General features: G+C 40.7%; 1 protein-coding gene and 1 long non-coding RNA gene across 20 annotated transcripts in view; one reads left to right on the forward strand and one right to left on the reverse strand.

The window, feature by feature from the left end:
• MBNL2 (muscleblind like splicing regulator 2) overlaps positions 1-16,032 on the forward strand; it is a 109,088-nt gene extending 93,056 nt beyond the window's left edge. For all 19 annotated transcript variants that reach the window (XM_071742133.1, XM_071742034.1, XM_071742176.1 and 16 more), the window contains one exon: positions 13,002-16,032. In XM_071742133.1, the coding sequence (XP_071598234.1) occupies positions 13,002-13,129 (128 nt within the window). In that variant the 3' untranslated portion in view covers positions 13,130-16,032. The remainder of the gene's footprint in view (positions 1-13,001) is intronic.
• Positions 16,033-18,334: 2,302 nt separating this feature from the next.
• On the reverse strand, positions 18,335-23,013 carry LOC139795339 (uncharacterized). The gene is made up of 3 exons (XR_011725455.1): positions 21,115-23,013; positions 18,566-19,169; positions 18,335-18,527 (listed from the first exon to the last, which is right to left on the reverse strand). It is a non-coding gene; the product is annotated as an uncharacterized lncRNA (long non-coding RNA).
• Between the last annotated feature and the right edge of the window lie 1,461 nt (positions 23,014-24,474).

Raw genomic sequence — 24,474 nt, forward strand, 5'->3', positions numbered from 1 at the left:
CATGTAACTCAGTATCATTTGGTTTAGTATTCTGGCCTGGACAAAGATTGCTGGACTTCCTTGGCTTGAGTGTGATGATCCCAGTGTCCTTGAAGTACCAGTGGAAGGAAAAATCAACATCCTAAAAGTTACAGCATCTCAGCTGATGGCTAAATAAAACAACTCTCTTGAGTTCAACAAATTATTTAGTATGTGCTTTCAGCTTGTATTTTTGGAAAAAAAAAAAAAAAAAGAAAAAGAGAAAAAAAAGAACAGAAAAGAAAAGAAAAAAAAAAAAAAAAAAGGTGAACTATGCTTCCCAACTTCTGTATGTCCTTTCTTTCTGAAAATAACATGAGTAACAGCTCAAAACATGCCTGCATTGACACACACACACAGTTAGTAATGCTTGGTCTCACTCTGTGTTGTCTGTTCAATGTATGGCATGAGGCACACTAAGAAAATTGTGTAGGATTAAAGGCTATACCATGGTACATCCTTACAGGGTGACATCAGTTAAGAATATAGGGAAAATCCGAAGTCTCTTGCTCTTACTGACTTTTTTTGACTTAGAGAAGTTAGGTTTTAGAACGAAAACCATTTTCTAGGTACTTCAGAGAGGAGGAGAATCTCTGTGGCTTAGTACAATGAAAACAGGATGGAGCAGAAGTGCTTTAGCAAATCCTGTTTTACAAATCCTGATTAAAAACTGACTCAATTGATCCAAGAGCTGGTGGTGTTACCAGTCACTCCATGTGGGCATCTTACCTGATGAGGTGTCCCTGCTTACTCGAGCTGCCAGGCTGGGATGAGAGGGGATGGAGGAGAGCACTTTATCTTGGGATTACCAGGGAAAGGCAGGTGGACTGTCAAAGGGACATGAGAAGCCTGGAGTGTGACCAGTCAGAGGTGAGAGGTCTTTCCCTTTTTCCTCTTTCCTGCTTTAGAACTGCTCCAGCTGTTTCCATAAGAGGGGGGCTGGAAAACACAGCTGCTTAACTTTCCTGGAGGGTTAGATCCTTAGTGAATTTATGTTCATTGGGGATGGTGACAAAGTTTGTTTTGGAGGAGGTAAGCAGCAAAGTGTGAAATACCAGTGAGAAGCAGCATTAGGGCATCATATGCTGAGGGTTTGGTCCTAGCTCCCTCTAGTGCATGCATGTGGGCAAAGGTATGTAAAACATCTTACTTAAAATATTAATACAGTAATTGTGGATAAATATATACTTCAGAGATCTGCAGCACAGCTTTGAGTTCTTACTGCTGTAGCTAGTGGACTAGCAGTACTTAAGCAAGCAGGGAAACTGTTACCACTTCAGCTTCACTCACAGGTAGCTGCAAGATTTCACAGATGATGATCTATCACAGCATGTTTTGAGAGAGGTGTTTTTGTGAATTCTGAAACTGAATTTCAGTTTTGAGTAATGCCAACACCTGTTCTGGTGAGCTTTAAATTTCTGAGTAGAAAGGCTCACTATTGCTTCATTTACATATTTACACTGGCGAGTCCTACAGGGATGAAGAAGTTGGGGTTTAGCCCCAAATTAAGACACTGAAGCATTGGCATCTGTGTATGGGTCCCTACATAGAAGCTATAAGTTTAAGTGTCCATTTTAGATTGTGAAGGCCATCAGCTCAGTCAGATGAAGCATGGGGAATATTCTGGCTCACCCTTCAAAAGTCACGCAGGGCTTGGTTCAGTTGCCTAAACACGTGTCTGCTGACGTTTATGCTTGTCCTAAGATAACCTCTGATGTCGAGGTTATTCAAGACATTTTGACAAGCTTGGGAGATACAGTTCAGGATCTACAGACAAAGCTGCACACTTTGGAACTGGTAGCTGGACAACAGGGGGGAGACCTTAGCTCAAACGGTACTAAAAGCCCGGTGAGAGAATGACCTGAGCCTGCAGTAGGTGACCACATGAAGTGACCTCCAGATTCCATGGGTGTGCCCTCCCCTTGCAGGGTGTATCACCACACCAGCTGTGATGGGAGGTTAGACACCAGCATTTCTGTGTCCTAATCTGTGCCCTCAAACTTCGTGGGTGCTTCCTTACTCTTTGGCAATGACCAAATTTCAAGTTACTTAAAGAAAATTGTCTCCCTCACATCAGTACAGAACAGACCATGAATTTATTTTCTGTAGCAATGAAAACAAGGCAAAGACTGACAGTAAAAAAAAAATAGCATTACTGAGAATGCTACTTAAAAATGTTATTTAGTTACAACATTTTTCTACTGGTTAGGCATCCCATCACCAAAAAGGAAAAATTAAAAGGCAGATCCAGTAGAAAAATGGAACAACTTGTAGGCTGTGTCTGAAAAGAAATACAAGATGAACAGACTGTCTCATGCTGAGGCTTGTGATGATCTAGCACAGCTGTTTTATATTATGTATCAGTGTTCACACTAAATCAGGTGGCAGTTATGCAGGTATTAATTATGGAATCATTCAGTAGCCTTCAGTTTTGTCAAAATCTTTAAAAATACAATGGAGTGAAACCAGAAATAGTTATGTGACATTTGAGTGCCACAAACGAAAGGACAATTAGAATATTTGCCCCAGAATTCAAAAAGTAGTTAACATAACATAAAATATTGCCCGGTGTTCAGTGAGGACTTGAGATGCCACGCTTGGCAGGGAAGGAGGAGTGATGGGACGTGCAGCAACAGAGCACCTCTCCTTGCCAAGGCAAAGGCAGCAGCCACTCCCAGAGGATGTAGATTTCCTTAGACCAAAATGTCACCTGGCACCTACTCAAACTCTTTTCTTATCATAGAATCATAGAATTAGCTGGGTTGGAAGGGACCTCAGAGATCATCAAGTCCAACCCTTGACCCACCGGTGTGGTTGCTAGACCATGGCACTGAGTGCCACATCCAGTCTCTTTTTAAATGTCTCTAGGGATGGAGAATCCACCACCTCACCGGGCAGTCCATTCCATTGCCTGATCACCCTCTCCGTAAAAAAATTCTTTCTGATATCTAGCCTAAATCTCCCCTGGCACAACTTAAGACTGTGTCCTCTTGTCTTGTTGAAAGTATATATATATATTCTGTATAAAGCAGAAGTGCCATTTGTTACCTCTTGCAAATACTCCCTGGTACCCCCAAAATGGCTTCCTCCTCCAGGTGACCCATCTAACCCCAGAAAGCCTTCTGGCATGGCTGGCAAAACTTTTTCTGTCTCATGTTCTCTTCACTTCATGTGGAAACGTGCTGAACTTGTACATGGGAAGAAGAGTAGCAATATACTGAGAAAATTAACTGCAAAATCTGGAAGGTGGTAGGAAACAGCCTTTTTCTTTGCTCGTTGAAAGCAAGCTTTAGAAAAGAAGGGTGGGAAAGGGAAACAAATGTTATTTACATCTTCAGTGCCAGTATACAGCAACGTTACAAATAAGAGCCTATGCACAGTTGTTGTCAGTGGTTTGAGAAGCTTTAATTGCTGTTTCTAAGGGAATGGGGAAACAGGTAAGAAAGCACTTCTGCTGTGAATAATAAGCATCTAAAAATACATTTTTTTTTTGTCTTTTTATGTAGAAAGTTCACATAGTACTGTGTTAAATACTCCTGGAGAAAATTCTGTTCTAACAACAGAAAAGACAATTTGACTTTAAAAATTCCAAGCAAGGAGATAGAAGAATAGGTTCCTTTCTCAGGTGTGTTATCAAAGGGGATACTTGTAGGGAGCAAGAGCAGTGTTGAGCATCTAGTGGGGCCGTGTATGGTGCTGTGCTGCTGGATGTAGAGGTGCCCCAAGCCTTGGCATCTGAGATTCAGGACTGGACATCTTGCCTTGTATCTGCACCAGGATGGAAATTTGAATAGCAATAGCTTGTCATGGTAGGAAAGGCAAATGTAAACTGCTTGCTTTATCTTTCATCTTATATAACCAAGAATCACAAGCCTCAGTTCAAGTTTCTTGTCTAAAGACATTGAGTTACGTGCAAGTAGCTGTGACTTTCAGAATTAACAGTCTTTTAAATAGAAGATTAATAAATTCTTAATTAAACTCAAGAAATAAGAATTTCCAATCTTAAAGATGAGTACAGATCTCAAGCAGTGTCAAGAGAAGACCTTTTGAATTGTTAGAAAATTCTTCTTTAACTGTGAGGCAGTAAGGATGCAAACCCAAAAGATGACCCTTGAAAATTTAAAGGAACTCTATTTTAAAGTTTCATGAAAACAAGTCTTTGTTTTAATAACATTTTTTTGTTTCTTAATATCTGGTTTCTTAAGAGTGTTGTTTCTGTGTAGATGATGAACACTTCTGGCAGGCTTGTATATGGAGTTTTAGATCACATAATTGTATACGTGTGGGAAGAAATGGAAAATATTTGGGTTGGTGGTTGTGGGGTTGGTTGTTTTGGGTTTTTTTCCCTTTACACACCCCTCCCCTTGTGTAGGACTGAAACCTGACTTCCCCTGGTAGCCTGCTAGATGGCAGTGTCACATAACAGTAGCAGTAAGAGAAAGCAAATGCTTATTTCTTTTATGTAACAAAAGATCAAGGCATATTTCCCTTTTCTGTTTTAGTCTGTTTTACCTTTCATATCACTGCAATTAAAATAATGTATTTATGTTTGATATGGGAACTTCCTTTTATGCTCTTGCTTTCAATTATTATTCAACAAATTAACTTGTTCATTCAACAAATTAATTGACAGGCTGAGCAAAAGGCTTTTGGGGCATGTATTTTTTTATTCAAATATAGGAAAATTTTTCTGAGGTGAATTCATTTTGTAGGCATTTGGGGGAAAAGGAGCTTGTTTCATTGTGCTTAGCATATGCACACAGCTCATGTAAGTCTGTTTTTTTCCCATCATAAAATTTTAACAACTCAGGGCAGTGCAAACCCCCAGCTGTACTTCTTTGGGGTTCTGCTCTTTGAAATAATTGCATCTGGACATCTCTAGCCACTCCAACTATTTTCCCTTGAAATAAACAAATGGTGTATTTTTATCTCAGTGCATGATTTATTGCCTACCACAGAAGCCACTCTTTGTTTTAGAATGTGCAGGAGGCTGCCTACATAGCCACAGTAGAAAAATCTATTTATTTATTTGTTTGTTGTACCTGTCATGACTATCAGCTTGGTGCAGGGATTAGTTAGCTTTGACTGACTTCATTTTTGGTGCAATATTATCTGCAGTGACACGCAGTGCTATGTGTCTGTCTGCTTGTGTGAGAGTATTTGGATGAGAATAAAATTAAGGAAGCAGTAAGAAGTCAAAAGCCAGGAACATCGATTTCCTCTGACAAGTTATAAGTATATAGTGAGTTTTATGGAACTGACACAAATGGGGTGTTTGAGTAGCTCTGATGAACATAAATTTGGTACCTTTCAGTGTCTGAGTTAATATCCGGATGTTGCTTGCACTGGACTGTGTCTTGCTTGGAAGAGAGTCTGGACTGGAGTGCCAGGTTTTGGGAGGGGGAGAGGTTTTCAGTGTGCTGGTTCCTGCCAGGGAACCTGGAGAAGTGCTGGCCCTGCTCTGCGTGCAGAGGCTGTGTTTGCCTGGAGGGATGCTACGTGTGTAGTGACAGTCCTGGTTGGCTTGATTTAGACATGAGGAAAATAGAAAGCAGATTTTGATTTTTTTTTTTTTTAAAGAAAAAAAGATGAAGAAGAAAAAAAAAAAAAATGAAAGCTAGATGAGGACGCCTAAGAAAATGGGTGTTTGGAGAAGTAGGCCCTTTACAAGAGGAATGCAGGTGTTTACACAGGTAATGCACAAGTCATGCTTGCCCTTTCACTCCTTTGTGCTTGTGTTCCTTGTTCCTCTGCATAAGCCTATTCAGGCAGTTTCTAAAATTCAAGAAGAGAAGGAAAATTACCTGAAAGTAGGAAGTGAAAAACACAGATGATTGCATTAGCTCATACCTGCTGAAAGGTAAAATTGAGTGGCTATTCAAAATAGTTACTGTATGGGTGTTCCTAAATGTTACAGCAGTGGTTTTCTCACATCCATATAGTCTGTCTGCTGGCTGTGTGATTAGTTAAAAAAAAGATTTTGTAGAATATATTAGAGAACGTTATGATTATTTTTTAGTACTGAATTATTTATTACTTTAAAGAAGAATAAATAAAGCCAGATTTCTTTAATTTTTAAAACGAGTTGCTCAGTTTCTTCACAGTGAGTAAATACCTATTAAGTCAAACTTAAATATTATACATTATTACTTGTGTAAATACCTATTGAAGCTCATAAACACACTAAGGAATTGGCAGCACACGTGGCTTTGGGCTGTGTTTCAGGACCTCATGGATATTAAAAGAGAAGGGTGATCTTGTTGAACCCTCGAGCCCTTTGGCATCCCATAGTTGTGTTGATCTTTTCTTTAGATGATCATGAAGAGCTGAATTCAGGCAAGGTCTTTGTCAGCTTTGTGAGACCCTGATGGCTAACAGCTTGTGCCTGATGCAGTGGAAAATGTGCCAGCAGATGTGTCCACTCCAGCATGGACGTGTCACCCTCAGCCATTTCCAGAGATGTGTTGTCAAAATACTGTACAGGGAGGACTGGAGACACTCAGATTTAGAGAGGATGGAGGAGACCACCAGAATGACCATGTCAGGGGGTGGACTGTGAGAAAGCCAATCAAGTAGGATCTTTCCATTGGGAAACAATTAGTGCCCTCTAAATTAGTTACTGTATGGGCAGAAAACCAAGGAGATCATCTGTGGCCTAGACATCTCACCCTTTATACACAAATTTGAGTAGACAAATGTGTTTGGGTTGCACTGGATTAATGGAGAAACAAAAAGATAAAAATTCTTCACCCCTTATTTGAGGAGAGGTCCACACCACAGTAAGAAAAATAAGTACATTTACATTAAATCATAATATGGTGGAAATGAAAATGAGGCTTCAGGACATCAAGAGGAAAGAAGCCAGTGACACAAGGTGGAGCTCAGTGAGTTTATGGAAAGTGGTGAAGTGCTGGGCAGTGATAGCAGGGTAACAACTTGCTTTTGGCAGGTCCCTCCACCCCTATTACTAGGCTTGGTTTGGGGATATTTCTGTGAGTTTCACAGAGGTACAGACTGGTGGCCATGAATCCTCAAAGTGGAAAGGCATAGATGAGTGAGGCAGGCCTGGGGACAGATGATGTTGCATGAATGTACAAATGTATTTGGTGTGGGCAAGGAAGGGGGGGCTCTTGCAGCTGTGACAAGACCTGAGATGCAGTGTAGGTCATGGAGGGGGTGAATACAGCGAGTGCCAGGACCAGGAAAGGGGGCAGAAGAACAGCTAAGATGAGGGGGATGTGGTGTGTGTACCCAAGCACCTTTCCAGGCTGAGCACTGGGGGCTGGCAGGATGCTGGTAATGCAAGTGAGAGCTGAAGCTGGCTCAGCTGTCAGGCACTTAAGACAGAGGGAAATCCCATCTCTTGGGGGAGGATCAGGGAGGAGACCTGGGGCTGGGGGTTGGAAGGCTCAGTCCCATGGAGGTGCTGTTGCTGAAGCCATGAAGAAATAGGAGGTGAAAAAGTCCACCTGTAAGGCTATGTAAAAATGAAGTAAGACCAAGCACAGCTGATACAATAGTGATTATTCTCAGTAAGTGTCTGAGTATTTACTATAAATATAAAAATATAAATGTTTGTTTTGAGAAAAAACAAAAAATTAGTGATTTTTTTTGAATAAGAAGAATGAGGTGCATGCCACAAAAGAGCATTCTAAGAGAAAATGAAAAATAAAGACATGGAGGCATTCCCAAAGGCATGGAGAAGTATATAAATAGTCTTAGGTTTCATTGCAAGGAGAAGAAATACTTGGTGTCGGTTTTATTTTTAGAAGGCAGGAAAAGTTATGAGACAGCCTGATACAAGTTGGCTGTCTGAAAATATCTGTCCTTTTTAATGTATACCCTAGATATATCTGACCAGTCTGTTACTCATGTGAAAAACATGAAAATAGAAAATGTCACTGAGGGAGGATTCATCTGCCCTGATGCAGGTGTCTAGAAAGTTAAATACCTCAATGTGAACTGTTTGCCACAGACCCATATTTGGCAAAAGGGAAAAAGGCCTCAGGAGCTGATAATCTGTCTCATGCTAAAATCTGTTGCCTGAGGTAGGCTAGGAAAATGTAAAATGGGGAGACCAGCTGAAGTGTGCCTTCCTGAAATCATCTGTGATTAATCTTGTCTACAAAAAACTCCTATCACTACATTGCGCTTAAAATGAAAGACTGAGCAGTGTAAAATATTTACTATGTATGAGTTCATTTTTGGAGGGATAAATGCTTTGCAATGTGGAAATGAAATAAGATCTTGATGCCCTCTTAAATCATACTAACTCTTGCAGAGCAAAGTGTAATTTAGAGAAATAATTTCCAAACTTCTGAAAGAGAAACATCTCAGAGGTAGATGCAACATCATGTTTTCCACCTGATTCACTGTGACAGATCTGTAGTTCATGTACAGTGATTTAATGCAGAATGGTACTCACTGTTGTATGATAAATCTGGGACTGGAAACAGAATTGAACACAGAAGCACAGAAGGGGTAAAGAAGCTTCGGGAGGTTTAGCTTCAAAACAGAAAATCTCAAGCCAAACAGTGGTCTTGAAATTCTTAGCACCCAGTCATGAGTCTGGGTGATTTGGTTGATTCTGTGAACTGGATCAAGTAAAGCAGTGCACATAGTAACCTGGGTGTCAGAAAAGAGCTCACAAAAGTGAAATTTCCACCTTAATTTAAAAGAGATTCTATTTTTTTTTTCTTTTTTTTTTTTTTTTTTTTTTTGAGTCTGGAGACAATAACCAGTCTTACTGGAACTTTTCAGGATCTGAGGAAATCACAAGTCGACATCAATTTGCTGCATACTGCTTTGCAATTGCAAATTGCTGTAATTTGTAGTTCAGAGAGAATCTGAAACCATTGGTGGTAACATCTCTCTTGGTTGCCATTCCCATGGATGACATTTCTGAACTGTTATCACCCTTAAGAGCAACCCTGGCTGAATGTAGGGATGTTCTGTGTTGTGTGTTGCACAGGTGGTTTAATGACCACTCTGGTCATTCATGGATCCTGGAAGTAGAGGTCTAAAAGAGCCATGCTCTGATAGAAAAGAGAGAAAATCCCTGCATTTGGGAGCTGAAAAAGCCACCTCTAAAGAGCTGGAAAATTTGGATGAGCAAGTGCTTCTTGGTGGTTAGGAAGTAGTTTGCAGAAATTTAGGTTCCCTCTACATATTTGCAGTTTCAGTGAGGTCTAGTGCTAGTTGGTATTATGAGTACATTGTACTAGTCTAGTACCTTGGCACAATTTTAGTGATTTCTGGCTCTTCAAACAAGAACCAAGTAAGAAGTACCCTATGTGTGATTGCCTCCAAAAATGCCCTTTGTTGTTATTACATCTTCTGTGCATTATTAGCCCAGACTGTAAGTGCCAGACCATTCTGCTTCTTCTAGAAATAGTGTTCTCATTAGATCTCACTGCAGTAGCAAGAGTATGTTTTCTGGGAAGTCCCACACCTAGGATATGGGTACAATCTTATCCATACAGACCACAAGAAAATGCTTTCCTATGCTTGACCTATAAACCTTTGTACATTTGAGTCTACAGGTGTGTGTGTGTATGTACACATACACTTACTGTGTAGTCTTATTTTTCTTTTTTTTTATGCTTTTACATACTTCAGTAAAAGTGTCAGTATTTGTTATGTCAAGTCTTTGTGAAATATAATGATATAATAGAATCACAGAATCATAGAATGGTTTGGGTTGGAAGGAACCTTAAAGATCATTTAGTTCCAACCTCTGTGCTGTGGGCAGGAACACCTCCTACCAGACCAGGTTGCTCAGAGCCCCATCCAACCTGGCCTGGAACACTTCCAGAGAGGGGGCAGCCACAACTTCTCTGGGCAGCCTGTGCCAGTGTCTCACCACCCTCACAGGAAGGAATTTTTTCCCAATCTCCCCTCAATCTCCCCTCTTCAAGTTTTAAACCATTGCCCCTTGTCCTCTCACTACACACTTGTGGAAAAAGTCCTACCCCAGCTTTCCTGTAGACCCCTTTCACTGGAAAGCTGCAGTAAGTATCACTGCAAACATGACAAGTGATATATATGTACATCTGAGATGTAACTCAGTAGCAAACATGAAGGTCATTGGGCATATTTACATGTAAGAAGGGAGTGCATACTCTGTAAGAAGTGTTTGCATGGGTGTTCCTCAGTCAATATGTTCTGTACAGCTTCTCCTTTTTCAGTGCAAGGGATGCAGACCTAGACAGCCTCCCTCTTCCATCACAGTTTATTAATTTATTTGTAGATTAAACAGAAGAAGTTAACAGCATTTTTTTTTTATGTAAAGTAGTTTAGCATTTTATGTTTCTCTGTCAGACACAGTGAAAAAAACAGTTGCAGAGACTGCTACATGTGTATGTAGCTATGACAGAGTTGTGATATCTTTTGAGAAACAGGGTGTTAACATATAATTACAAGCTGCCAGGTAGGTTTTACACTTTGTGGCTGAAGTTAAAATACAGCTCCTCAGTTCTCCATCTCCACACTGGAGAAGCTTGTTCTGAAGGAGAAACTTGTTTTTTTTTTTTTTTCCTAGGAGGACTCCTACGTGTACTAGAAATAGCCAGGGTGCAACATGCCCCAGTTCCATCCCCTGCACGAGTGGCAGCTTAGGGAATGGGATGAGGTGGGAGCGAACTGGCTTGGTGGCCACTGGCAGGAGGAGAAGTGTGGTGGGGAGAGCTCTGGCTGCTCCTCCTGCACCCACAGCCAAGTAAACAGGACGTGGTCGTGCACAAAAGGAAAGCTTTCACATTGTCTTTGCTGTTTCCTGAGTTTGGAGAGGAGGGGAGAAACAACAGGAATAGGGATGGGACAGTAGGAGTCCTTACCTGGGCTCTGCCTCTCAGCAGAGTGGGGCAGAGATGGGGTCCTTGCTCATCGTCACTGCCCAGGCCCCCATCCACCCATCCACCCTGCCTGGCATGCTGCAGGGTGAGTTGCACTTGGGTTAATCAAAGTGCCAGGGATAATCCAACCCTTTTCCCAAGAGAAAGCCTGAGCTGAGGCCCTCTGCCTCTTCTGCCACACATTTTGGGGGAAGTGGGAGCATCAGTCTTGTGGGACTGTTGGACCCTTTACAACATCTTGGCACAAGGGGCAGTGAAGAGCTATGTCTCCCTGTACAGGGAGAATAAAAGCTACAGGAAAATGCAAATTTACCCCCTGAAAAGTTGGCAGATGATGTAGGCAGCTGCAGTGTTTTGGTTTTTTTTTTTTTTACACTGAGTGTCCCATTAAATCAGACCACAGAATCCTTTAAATAAAGTTGCATGATTATGGCTAACCCAGTATAGCTAAAGCTGTTTTATTAATTACATTGACATGTTGGGCTGTAACATGCTAAAAATATCAGTGCTGATAATCCTAGTCACCTCTTATTTTCAGCACAATTACATTCTTCTGACATGCTGTCAAATCACCATGCTGTAGATGGACCAGGGCAATCACAGGCAGGGCTTTATTATTCCAGCAAAGGTATTTCTTTGTTATTTCAATAGGAAACAGAGGATAGGTGATAAGCTAACAAACTCACAATGGGTGGAAGTTCATTAAAAATATATGTCCTTGTTGGAAGTATGATGTATTTAGATGTTAAGCCCTTTGGAGCAGCAGGTGTTTGTACAGTACCATCAGAATGGGGCCTCACGTGTCACCAGATTTTCAGTGCTGATGGTAATCAAAGATGACTTTTTGGCATGCTGGCACGTTAGGTGGGGTCAGGGAGGTGGTAGCTGTGTACAGAGAGCAAGGCAGTAATGGTTGTGAGGTGGGTTAAGTGTGATGGGGCAGCAGACCACAGCAAGCACCCTCCAGGCAGAGGCAAGTGTGTTTCTTTTCAGCAGTTTGTATGTCAGAGGTAGTATGTTGCTGAACTTACATTCAAAACATCTTTTTTTTTTTTTTTCCCCTTTTAAAATAAATATTGCATTAAGCAGCAGTCTAGCTTTGTAATACACAAGTAGGTCAAAATGCTGTCATGACTGTCTTGCCTACCACCTACAAATACAGCTTTCAAAAATACTCTGAGTGCCAAATTAAACAGGAAAAGCAGGAGATACAGTCTAATTCTTTTGACTTGGGCTGAAGTCTGGAGCACAGTGGTGTGATAAAACATCACACCCCTGTTTTTTGACATCACGTTCACTGAAAACTGTTCCACGCAGGTGATGGAAATCTGTTTTCCAATACTGTGAGCTGGTTGAGTCAGTGGCTGGGCACATTGTGCATTTAACCTTCACACAGTACTGGAAGCATGAGAGTTTGCATCTGTAAAATGGTTGCTTCACCCTCAGTTTGAGACGTTGTGGAGGCAAAGCAGCAAAGTTAGTGACCAGCTAGACATGCAGAGGTACATTTAAGATCATCCCTCTGGATCCCCTGACATAAGGAAGCATGAAAAACCTCTCAGGTTTGCTGACCTGAAGATAATTTTTGTTTTTTTAAGAAAAAAGCAGCTGCTAAAAGTGCTTTGAGAAGACACAGAAGCTTGAAAACACCCAGCCCAGTACACTTCTTTTGTTTGATAGTGGCAAGGGGCCCTGTCTCCACCATTTCCCCTGAGCTTTCCTGACTCTCTGGAGCAGGGTGGGAGCTAAGAATGGCAGCAGGCACTTGCCAGCCTCCTCAGGAGGCCAGGGCTGCCTCCCTCTGCCCTGAAGACCAGGTTTTACACACCCCACGTACATCCAGGCCCTTCCTTTGTGGCCTTGGCACTCTCTCCAGTATTTTGAGACATAAAACACCCATTTCACATATTTCCACACGCCCCACGAGGACGTGTAGGCAGGAGGAGGCCGCCCAGGTTTGTGAAGCACAAACACCTTGCAGGCAGCGTGAGGAGAAGGGGCTGCTGTCCCCTAGCAGCTGCTCCCCAGCCTGGTTAGTCCAGCACCAGCGTCTGGGCAAACCACTCTCCCCCGTCTCCCCCTAAAAGCGTGATCACGCTTTTTTTTTTTTTTTTCCCTTTCTCTCAACAGATAATCCTGAAATAGCCGGCAGGAGCGGAACCGAGTGTCACGAAGCCTCCCTGCGGACGGCCAAGCACGGCTACTGTACATACTACCCCGTCTCCTCCTCTCTAGAGTTGCCACAAACTGCATGCTAAGTCAAGAATTTGTTCTGATGGACAAATCACAAACTCGAGAAAAAGAAAAAATAAAAAAACTTAAAAAAAAAAAAGAAAAAAGGAAAAAAAAAAAAAAAAGCTAGTGCTGCTATGTCATATATGAATATTAAATATGGTATGCTTACTATACTCCAACCTAAAATAGTTAACTACCTGATACCAGCTGTGATGTTTCAAGAACATAAAGGGTAACATTTAGTTTTAAAGGTTTTCTAAGCATAGTTTAATTCTTGCAAATATTGTCTTTTCTCCATAACTATACCTAATGGAAATGGTCCAGCTAAGTCAGTCTCGTGAGATTCAGTGTTTAGTCAGTGAATCTTTCGAGCTCAGCAATAATTAAGTTGAATTGGCTAAAAACTTATCCCAGTTGCAGGTTTAATTTTCACCCACCCTATGATTGGGGTTTTTCTTCTCGGTTAAAAAAAAGAACAGCCAAAACAAAACAATCTTGGTTTTGCTCCCCTCGTGAGTTGATTCCAAGACAGAGGAAGTGAAATGCAGCCCAGTGTCCTGCACATCACCCTGCCAATCTGAATATTTTTAGCCAGAAGTCCAAAGTAAAGCACAAATTCTTTAGATGCACATGGTTGGTGTTTGACTTGTATGGAGAAGTTGCATTTGAGTCATAGCAGAATAGCAGAAGAAAATTTAAAAAATTTGCACAGTATGAACTTCATACCCCTTTCAATCCCCAAAAGAACAAAGTCTTGAGAATATTATTTTACGAGTATATTTATAATGTTTTTAAAAGAGACTTTGCAGAAGTGCCTAAATTTTGTCACATCAGACTTGATGAAAGTGAGCCTGATGCCAACAGTTCAGATCTCACCAGAAGTGAATAATCTTTCAAACTCATAGTCAGGTTACCAAAAAGTTTCAAGCTGTAAAGAAGTAACTTCTAAAAATGTAAAATCAAACAAACAAACAAAAGACCAAACCAAGAAAAGAGAAGGAGAAAAAGAAGGCTGTAGATGAAGACATTTGTATGATACTCTAATTTAATTAAAATTCAGTTGAGTCACTTCGTAGGTGACTTTAATCTAGACTATTAACTGAACACTAAGAATGTAGAATGAGATTCAGTTTAATAAATCATGACTGTATTTGCATTTTTTTAATTGGATTATGAGATTGTAACCAGATTAGAGTGGAGAAAAAATAGTTCTTTTAATTGTTTTTCTTTAAAAACATATTTTATGTCACAAAAGTATGAAGATATCTTTAATACAATTATATACATATTATATATACATACATGCATATATATGGATGAAGCAGATTTTAATGTTGTTTACTTTTTTAAATACTTTGTTGATTTACAAGGTAATTATATATGTATAATTAAAATTTCATTTGTTTGATTTGAGATTTGTTTCAAGCACTATTGTACCAAATATTTCATATTTCACATTTTATATGTTGCACATGTATCACATAAATGACATAGTTTTTAAATTATTGTTTAAAAAAACGAGACAGCTGTTATAAGTGGATATTATGTATAATTGTTTGCAGCATAAGTTTTCTATGTGGACATTATTAGTGATTGCAGTATTTTAACTTAACCTCTTCAGATTGATTGTAAACTATTTTAAACTTTGGCAGCACTGCCTGTTCTGAACGACTGAAGGCATTAACCGTATAATTATTTGTCTAGGAAATTATTTTCCTGGCTAAATCTTGTTTGTCCAATGTCTAATTTACTGTTTATATATAAAGCTGGAGATTTGATCATCCGGAAAAGAAAAAAAAATAATCACAATTCGATTGTAAAATTAACATAGTGCTTGTAACGTTGCGTTAGTTTTAATTTGTGGAAAAATAATGTATCTTAACTTGTTACTTTAGCAGTTAAGGTATCACCATTATATACTATTAAAACACTAATATTTGTAGACTTTCTCAGTCATTATAACTAGGTAGTTGACACTGCAACTTGCCTATATCTGTCAAAGTTGTTTTTATTTTTTTATAATAGTTAATTTAGGCATTTGGGTAGCTTATTGTATAATACTAAATGGTAAATTATCCATGTTGTTTAAATATTTTATGTAGATAACCCTTCAAGACATTGTTTTGTGTGAACTTTTTATGTTTCGAAATAACTGTTATTCTATGTTTTTTACAATTAATCCAATACTGCTATTTTTTTGCCCATGGATGACGAAGCTTCAGATACATCAGGTCTTTCATCCAGATAAACTGACAGACAAAAAGAGAAAATGTATTTTTAATAAGAGATCCACTTTCCGACTTTATGACTTTGTAATATTCCTGAAAACTGTACAAGTACGAACCTACGCTAACAGTAAGGAGGCAATTACAGAGATGTGCAAATACATGTACAACAGATTCTGCATTTTATTTATTTATAAAGTAATTTTATAGACTATTTCAAAATTTGGGAAGATCTAAAACTATTTTTCTGTATAAATATTATTTGCCAAAACTTTGTTTATATTTAAAAAAAAAAAAAAAAGTCTAAGGGAAATGATTAAATTTTAAATGCTTTGTTTAATTAAAAAATAAAAACCAACAAAGAAACCCCCCTAAAAGAACCATGAGATGGGCCAACACAGAGACAGTGAATACTGTAGCTGGGACATGGTTTCAAGTTACTTGAGGTGTCTCAGTGTTTATTTTCTTCAAAGGATACAGCACCTCAGCAAAATACCTTTTTGTTTGCCTCTCTCATCCAGCATAATTGACAACACGTACGATGAATATTTCGGTAACAGTTAAAAGAAACCCCTCCTTTCACTCTTTTTCAGCATATAACTACTAGTGATCTGTTAAATAGCCATTCTATTTCTGTTGTGACGTTAAATTCATTCACACAATGTACAACCACTGAAATAAAAAGAAGCATTTTAAAATGAGATGGAGTCAGGGCAATCCTTTCTTGCGGCACAGCTCGGAGAAGAGGGGCTGGGGTAACAAAAATAGCCAAAGAAAACTGGAGAAGTCTCTGAAAAGCATCCAATTTTTTTAAATCATTATTGGTTTATTTTATTTTATTTTATTTTATTTTATTTTATTTTATTTTATTTTATTTTATTTTATTTTATTTTATTTTATCCTTGATTGCATGTTCAGGTAACAAATCCTCCAGTGCAATCCCCAAGTGCAGGACAGGCACAGATGCTGTATGAAGCAGCACATACTCTTTTCATGCTCCAGAAGGCATGCCAAGGATGCCACACTGTGGCTTTAGCCCCAGTCACTCTTTTCATGCCCCTTCTGCCTGCCCATGCTGCTGGGGTGCGGGCAGGCAGTGTTTATCTTGGCAGGGTGGCTTGACACCCTTAACCACTGAGGGATTTTTTTTTTTTTAGCTGGCGCGTCCTCTGCATCCTCTTTTCTCACCTACATCTCAGGGAGTATTGTACCACCAGTAATCCCTGTAATCTGCTAGTTCCTCTGGGGAGAGCAGTATTGCAGAAGACTTGCCTGCCCAAGGGCAGAGATTGCACAGTAAACTACTGACAGAGGAGGGATTAAAACCTCTGGATTGCAGCTCCGTAGTTTCTTCGCACCATCTTCTCCGATTTATTTATTTTATTTTATTTAATGCTTTAAAGGAAGGAAATAACAGTTGCTGCAGAATCGAGGAGAGTTTGTGACATAAAGTTGTGCACATTGCATCAGCACGGGGCTGGTTTGGAAGGAGCCCAAGGTCACAAGTGATGTGGAAAACCACCAGGTCAACCAGTCAATTTGGATGCATCACAAATGAACTGAGCCAGAAGCCTGCTGAGAATGAGTGTGTGGGACAGAGAGGAGATGCAGGGATGACTTGCAGGGACAAGAATACACTAGAAGGCTGCAAGGGCCTTGTAGAGCAGAAGCAACAAACAATTCAAATTCAATTCCTACTCATTTAGGACTGGAAAACTGGTCTGTTCACACTTAACTTCTGTTAAACCTCACCTTCAGCTGCCAAGAAGGGTCAGGACACATCAATTTTCTCATCTAAATGCTGCTTGTTCCTTGTCAACTTTGTCACTTTTTTGGCAGTGGAGAAACACTGATGGGAGCCCCAACCTTTCAAGATCTGCACCAAACCAGTGATTTTTGTGTGCCTTCTTGTGCAGAACATACCCTTTTCAAACAGTGTCAATGCTTCCCAAATGAAGCAAGATATTTCCAGAGCAGAGGCTTTAGAAACCTTTGGTATTCCGCCTGCCACACAACCTCAGGGGCAGATGGTGGCCTCAGCTTTGGTGCCAAAGGCTGCTGCTCCCCTGCCAGAACAGTTCCCTTGCCTGCAGCATCATCGTGTTGCTCAACATCAGCCTTTTCTGGAGCAGACCAGCCAGGTCCACACTCACAGTGTGAAATCTCCTCTGGCCCCACATGATGTAGCCCTGACCATAAGGCATAATTATTATTGTCAGTATGTTTAACTTGGTTTTCAGTTCAAAGGTCTGAAATAATCCCAGGGCTGGAGGTTTGTTTGGTTTTTGTTGGGGGTTTTTTGTTTTTTGGGGGTTTTTGCAGCCCACTGGAATTAATAGATTGAAATAAAGGAGGATGTGACATTTAAGGGATCACAGCCTGCTGGGATAGCTTTGCATGTTTGTATACAGCAAAAGAAGCCAAAACTGGTTCAGCCTTGTCCTTGCTGCATTTCGGGAGTGTCTGTTGAGAGAGTTACCAAAGCAGCAGCTGGATTTTGTTCCAGAAAGAGTAATTTCACTCCAGAAGAGAGCCCAGGAACAGCCTGACATTGTTGTATGGTGGGTGATGACAGAAAAAGAAAGACTTGTGGGCAAGGCTGTTTGATGGTGTGGGTATTGAATCTTTCTGCGAATGGCACTTATTGCACAAATTCATGAGACCAAAAAAAATGCCTTGCCTCAAATTGCTGAAAACCTTCCTTGGCATCTGATCATATGTATACCATGCTTTTTATGCCTGCAACCATTTCTCCAGCCAAGCCTTTTGTCAAGTAACCTGCCTTTTTAATGTCATGTGATTGACAGTTCTGAAGGCTTTTGGCATGGCTCAAGATGATTTTTATGGCTGGAGTGGGTGTGTGTGTGTGAGAGCCGTATCATCTCAGCTGTTGCATTAAAGCAGTTTTATTATTGCTGGTATGTGAGGCATTTGAGCAAAGAGTGATAGTAAAGAATGTATATTTAGATTATCTGTGAATGAATAAACTACAGCAATGGCCTCTAAATTCTTATTCTTTTAATTCTATAATTATAGAAACCATAGAAATTGTAGTAAACAAATTATATGAAAATACCTTCTGCTGGAGGAGGAGAAAAAAAAACCAAAACAAACACTCAGAAACGTGGAAGGAAGGTACTGGTGTGAGCTTCTTATGCAGTGCTGTGTTGTCCTTGCATTATTTCCTCCAAAGCTTCTTACAGAGTGAGGAAAATACACACAAATACAAAATACAAATACAATAAAAAAATACACACAGGTTTATGATTTAGGAAAATCGCTTCAGGAAAGACGCCCTGTTCCTCTTGTCTTCAAAGAGCTGCATTTGGATACTACTTTTAAGGAAAACAAATTCTGGTGAGTGTTCTCCTTATTCTAATTGCCACAAAACAGTCAGGGTGTAGCCTGCATGGTGGGTGGTTCCTGAGAGAGGGTCACAGGATCAAACAGATGCTGGGATGTGGTGGTGATGAGGATGACCACGATGGTGTGAGATTCACCTTGTAGGAACAGCCCTCAGGGATGGTCACACAGGTGCATGCCTACAACAAACCTGCTGTGTTTACATTGGCTGTGACTGCCTCTCCATTTCATGGGAGGTAGAGGGAGGAAATGCTTTTATTTCCTTGTTTAATAGTTGTAGTCACCACACTGAATGCCAGCAGAACACATTCAGAGATGTTAAAGCTGGTAGCTGACAGCACAGCTGGGTGAGGACTGCCAGCAAGGAAGCTTTTCACACTTGGAAAGCTGCTAGGATGGGATCCATCTTTCTCTCAGTAGATGTCAAGTGTCATTTTTGAGCACTGCAGGGTACCCACTTGGCCTAAAGCTAATGCTATGGAGGAGCAAAGGCCTGGATGAGTATCTTAAGTCTGCCAGCCCAATGCAGGCATCTCAGGCACCCTGCAACACCTCAGATGACTTCAGTCAATGAATCCCACCTGGTTTCACAGGGACTGTCAATTGTAACAATTTGAAGGATTTTAAAATGCCATCATGCACTGGAAATCCCCAAATCAAGAGATTAGCTTAAAGAGTCTGATAGTTAAAAATTCCTCTTCTCTGTGGGTATTTCCAGTACATTCAGTTTGCATATTTAAGCTTTTCTCTCCTACCATGATGCCTAGAAATGGTTTTTGTATCACATATGGAGGTAAAGTTAAAGAGCAGATCATAAAATTCTTAAAAGACTGATGAAAATTGTCAACATGAATTTTACAGGTTTGGTGAATTCAAGATATTCTTCTTTCTTACTATGTCATAGGGAGAAATGAAGAAATATGGTAACCCTTTGGCACGCAATATCCTTTCTTCAGGGTTAATCTTCACATGGACTTTATTCAATTATTATTATGCCAGCGGAGATGTGAGGTTATCAGAGTAACTCAGTCTGAATACAAGTGCAATGGCATAGACTGTCCCTGTATGCAAATAAATAATTCTGTTTAAGTGTTTCATATGGAACAATTGTACCCTACTCTATCCAGTGTTGTTATGTTCCTTTGTCTGTCTGTGAGGTTTGGTAACAAGCTGCCCTTTGATGTGCATTTGGTAGCCTACACATTCATTTCCAGATTTAAGATAAATGGTGAAAGGCAGGAGGTGTCTTGTGTCCTTCCTCAAGCCAAACGTGTTCAAAAGGAAAAGATGCATCAGCAGGTATGGGTAAACAAGTGGAAAACCAGTAGTCAGCCTTGAGCAGATGTCAGTAGGCTTTCTGACTGTGAGGTGTGACAGAAAGCCTTTTTGTTGACCTTTTTGTTGACCTTAAAAGTGATTACTTTATAGCCATTATTGAGAACCATAAGTGAGGCTGAACTCTTTTAATAGGGAATCAGTGTTCTCCTCCACGAGCATGAATTTTCAGATCCAGATGAATCACTGGAGAGCTGATGGCACTGCCCATTCCACAGCTGTTATCTCAGAGTCCATGGTAAGTGCTTATGGGTGGCAGTAGAAGCACACTAGCAACTCTTCCTGTGGCCTGTGAACTTTTCATTTTATTTCCTTTTAACTGGACGATGGGTGAGGCTGAATTTCTTCCAGTCCAAGCATATTTGGAGCAGTAAGTATATATTTAGGGATTTTTGGTTGGTGTTTTTCTCCCCAGCCTATTATTGCTAGGTTCACTTAGCATCATTTGGAGCTTTTAAAGGACAGGCTACTTAGGTTTCAAGTTTGCTTCAGTCATCTTTAAATGCACATTTCAGATGTGCACATTTGTCCTCCAGATCGGTTCGTCTTACTGTTAACAGAATTTACTCTGCAGCAAGGTATTTCAAATATTCTGCTTTATGTAGTACAATTTAAAAAGTAATTTATAACAATGTACAGAGAGCCTATAAGGCAAATGAAACCAAATTACTTAAAATATTCAGCCAACTCTGCACTTTCTCTCTTGTGGCACAGTCTGTTTGCCAGATGTACCACAGTATTTATATGGATTGGCCAAACAGTGTTTTTCTTCAGACCATCCTTTTCTGTGTACAAACAGAAGCGTGTTTTTACCACACAAAATTCAGGCCTTTTGCATTCAGCCCCAGGCTTCCTGTATAGGCAAATGGAGAGCAAGCAACTGAGTTTTTGCCAGAGGACAACATTCATCTTCTAGGCAGGACTGCCTCTTTTGGAGCCCGCTCAGATGGGAGTTGCCCAGGGTAACCCCCTCCTCCATCAAGCTGGGGCACACAACAAGGTGGTGAGAATCCCCAGCATCCCCATTCTTGCTCCCAGAATCCCAGATCCTTCTTTCTCTGGCTCTCCCCTGAGCACACACTCACCAGAGTAACCCTGTGCCACCTGCCAGCTTCTGCACTTTTTTTTTTTTGTCTGAGGGTGGTTGTTTTGTTTAAGCACATTGTTCTTTTCTTCCTTTCATTCTAGAAATGACGTAGGCTTTTTCACTGTCATGTGGTTGTGGAGCATATTTCAGTCCTTGCACTACTGCAGCTTTTAAACAGATCATGTAGGCCCATTAGGTGCAATCAATTGATTTATTTTGCCAGCACAGATTGAGCATGCTGCCTGAAAGGTGAGGAGATGATTTGTAAGTGAGCTGGTATGCAGTAAACAAATACCTTTTCCCACTGCTACACATGCACTTTAATATGAATCTTTCCCTGCTTAAGAGAAATTTAAGGGAAAAATGAATTCTTGCTACTTACAAGAACTACCAGCCAATTCCCATTTAATCTGTGCAGAGGCTTTTATCTTCACCCACTTGATTCTGCTGGCCTTCCATAGGAGACCCTTGTACCCAAGTTAGGAGCCACACTGCTGACCACACAGAGTTCCTTGCAAGCTTATGAAAGCCTGAGAGTCACTTCCAGTGGGACTGACCAGGCAGTCTTCATTTTCATAAGCAGGAAACCACAATGGGCTGAGCATTTAAAGCATCATTTAATTACAGATTTGCTTTGTATGGGAGGTAGAGTAATATAAACGTTCCTGGAGAGGATCCAACTCCCATGCAGGCAAGTGCCACACCTGCTCCATCCAACATTTTGCAAGGTTGAGGAGAAAATGGAGAGGGGAGGCTGCTATCCAGGCTGACTGCAAACAAACCCTGCTCCCATAATAAAACCAGTTTTCTGCCTACAATTATTTGGCCGGAGAAATTTGCCACTTTTTCACATTGAATACTGTCACCAAGAAAGGTTTTGATGAGAGCTCACAAGTATGGTGGGAAGCCAATGGAAAGTGAAAGGTGTAGAGCAGTAAGGAGACATCATACAGCAAAGAACCAGTTGGGATTCCTTTGCATTCCTCTTGGATTCTAAGAGGAAACTAAGTGTGGCATAATTACTCTTTTACTTGCCTCTCACCACTGTATATATTGGTTTTTCACTTTAAGAGACATTTTGCCACTTCTTAGTGGAAAGGACTTTTTTTTGACCTGGCATTTGGGAGCTTTTTGTCCTGTCTTGCTTGTTTCCATTCCCTTTGCTTTAATTTCAGCCATAATGCAGAGGATGCTCTGGGATATAACCTGCCCTCAGGCTTTGGTGAATGCTGCAGATTCCTCTTCAGGAGTAACTATCAGAGGAACCACTTTCAAATCCAACTGTCCTGTGCAATATAATTATTCCTATTTAAATAAAGGACTCCAGTAGTGCTACTCAGCAGCACCTCTCTATACAAATTGAGGGTTGTTTCCTCTATCCACAGCTTGCTTTCTGCTCTTCTCAGAAAACTGCTGTGTTAGAATCAAACATTAGTCCTTCAAAGTGCCTAAAATCAATGGTTATTTTATATTCCTTTGAATCCTTACTTTTTAAAAAATATCATAATGAAACGATTCTATTTTACCTCCCTTTATTGTCACTATTATTACCTCAGAAATAATGCAGAGAGAAACAGCTGCCTCTTCTTTATTTTTTAGCTCCTTTCTAAGACATAGCTGGATGTGCCTTCATGCTCCAGAAGGCCATGCGCTTGAGCCAGTTTGCAGGAAAACTGATAAAGAAACCAACCTTGATAAGATGTTGTATTTGTAGAACTTGGATTTAGCCTTCTCAGCAAGGGAAACACACCCCAGTGTGAATTTTTATCTAGAAACATGGGCTGCAGCGTTGTGGTATCAGCAGCTCTGATACCACAACAGATCTGGTGTCCATTGCATCAGCCAAGGTTTGTGGTGGGGCTCCTCAGCAGCAAGACCTAACGCCCCTGGGCTACTTTGGGATTAGAAATCTATTAATTTTATATATATATATATATATATACACACACATATATATATTATAGATATTATTTATCTTTATATTTATATTTGTATTTATATTTATAAGGTGCCTATCACCATATTGATAAACATTCTTTGGAACCACTCTGACAGCAAAGGTAAGAACAGGAGTCAGCCTGTTAGTACCTCAGCACTTCTGTTTCCAACCAATTTAAAAAAAAAAAAAGCCACCAGACTTTGCTGCCAGCCTGGCTGGCTGGTGTTTAATACTGCTACTGCATTAGGGTTGTGCTGCTGGAAGGAGTAAGCTTGGGCTGGGTCATTTGAGCAGAATATTAGGATATGCTGGTGTGGGGATTTATGGTGCCTGCCCATGTGCTCATGTTTTGTAGGAGCTGTGGGCAGCTGCTCTGCAGTGGAAAGTGGCCAGGCTGTTAGAAATGGAAATAAGCATCCAATCTTTTTAAGCATGATGATTTTTTCAGCATATTAGGGTGTCTGCCTGTGGCAATCAGCACATGGATGACCAGGGTGAACGTGAACAAGACACAGAAGGTCTCTTTAGGTGCCTGCATAAAAAAAAAAGAGGAACTTTTTCCACCAGGGGAACATCCTAGAGCAGAGCTGAAGGCAATGGACTGACTCAGGAGAGAAGCCAGAGGAAGAGCAGAGGGGGATGTGTCTTCTTCCTGAGCAGTCTGGCACACGCCTGTGGCAGAATCCAAATGGCCTCACCAATGTTCCATTCCTGTGTGTACAAAATAATACTGGTGTTCAAAATAAAACCTGAAGACCCCTAACTTTTGGTGTCAGCAGTAGCAGGACTGCTCTAAGAAGCTAATAAGTATGAAGAAGGAAAGCCTGTAGCCTCTGCTGTAATTCCTGTGGCTTCTCCTTGTTGGAATTTCTTCCACCAAATCTCAGCCAGCACTGGCTGATCCAGAACCATCGCCTTCTGCCATAATTCTGCCTTGCAAACCACAAGGGAATCAGAGCACATCCAAAGACAAAAATGTAAAAAAACGTATCTTTCTACCACACCTGAAAAATGCCCTGGCGTGTGGGCTTAGGGGAGGGTGAGTGGGTTTTACATGTGGCCAGTTCAACCCAGACAGGTTGTGAGGGATTCTCCTCAGCTGCAGCCCCTTCAGGAAACAGATGATATTTTTTAATCAGTAAAATTAAGAATGAGGAGGTCCTGGGAGGTCGATTAGCTCCCACAGGGCACCTGCAGACACCAGAGGCAGCTGAGGTTTGGTAAGTCCTGCCTGCAGCTCACCTGCCTGTTTCTGCCCTCAACTTCCCTTGGGCATTGATGGCATCTGCTCCACTGCTGTCACTGGCAGCTAAGGGGCTGCTGAAGCCCTTGCCCCTTCAGCAGAGAGACCTGGCTGGGTTTGTGTGGAGCTGGGCTGGAGTAATGAAGCTCATGTGATTTCCCTACTGCCTCACCTTG

The sequence above is a fragment of the Heliangelus exortis genome, chromosome 1 (genome assembly GCF_036169615.1).
Source record: "Heliangelus exortis chromosome 1, bHelExo1.hap1, whole genome shotgun sequence".
NCBI lineage: Eukaryota > Metazoa > Chordata > Aves > Apodiformes > Trochilidae > Heliangelus > Heliangelus exortis.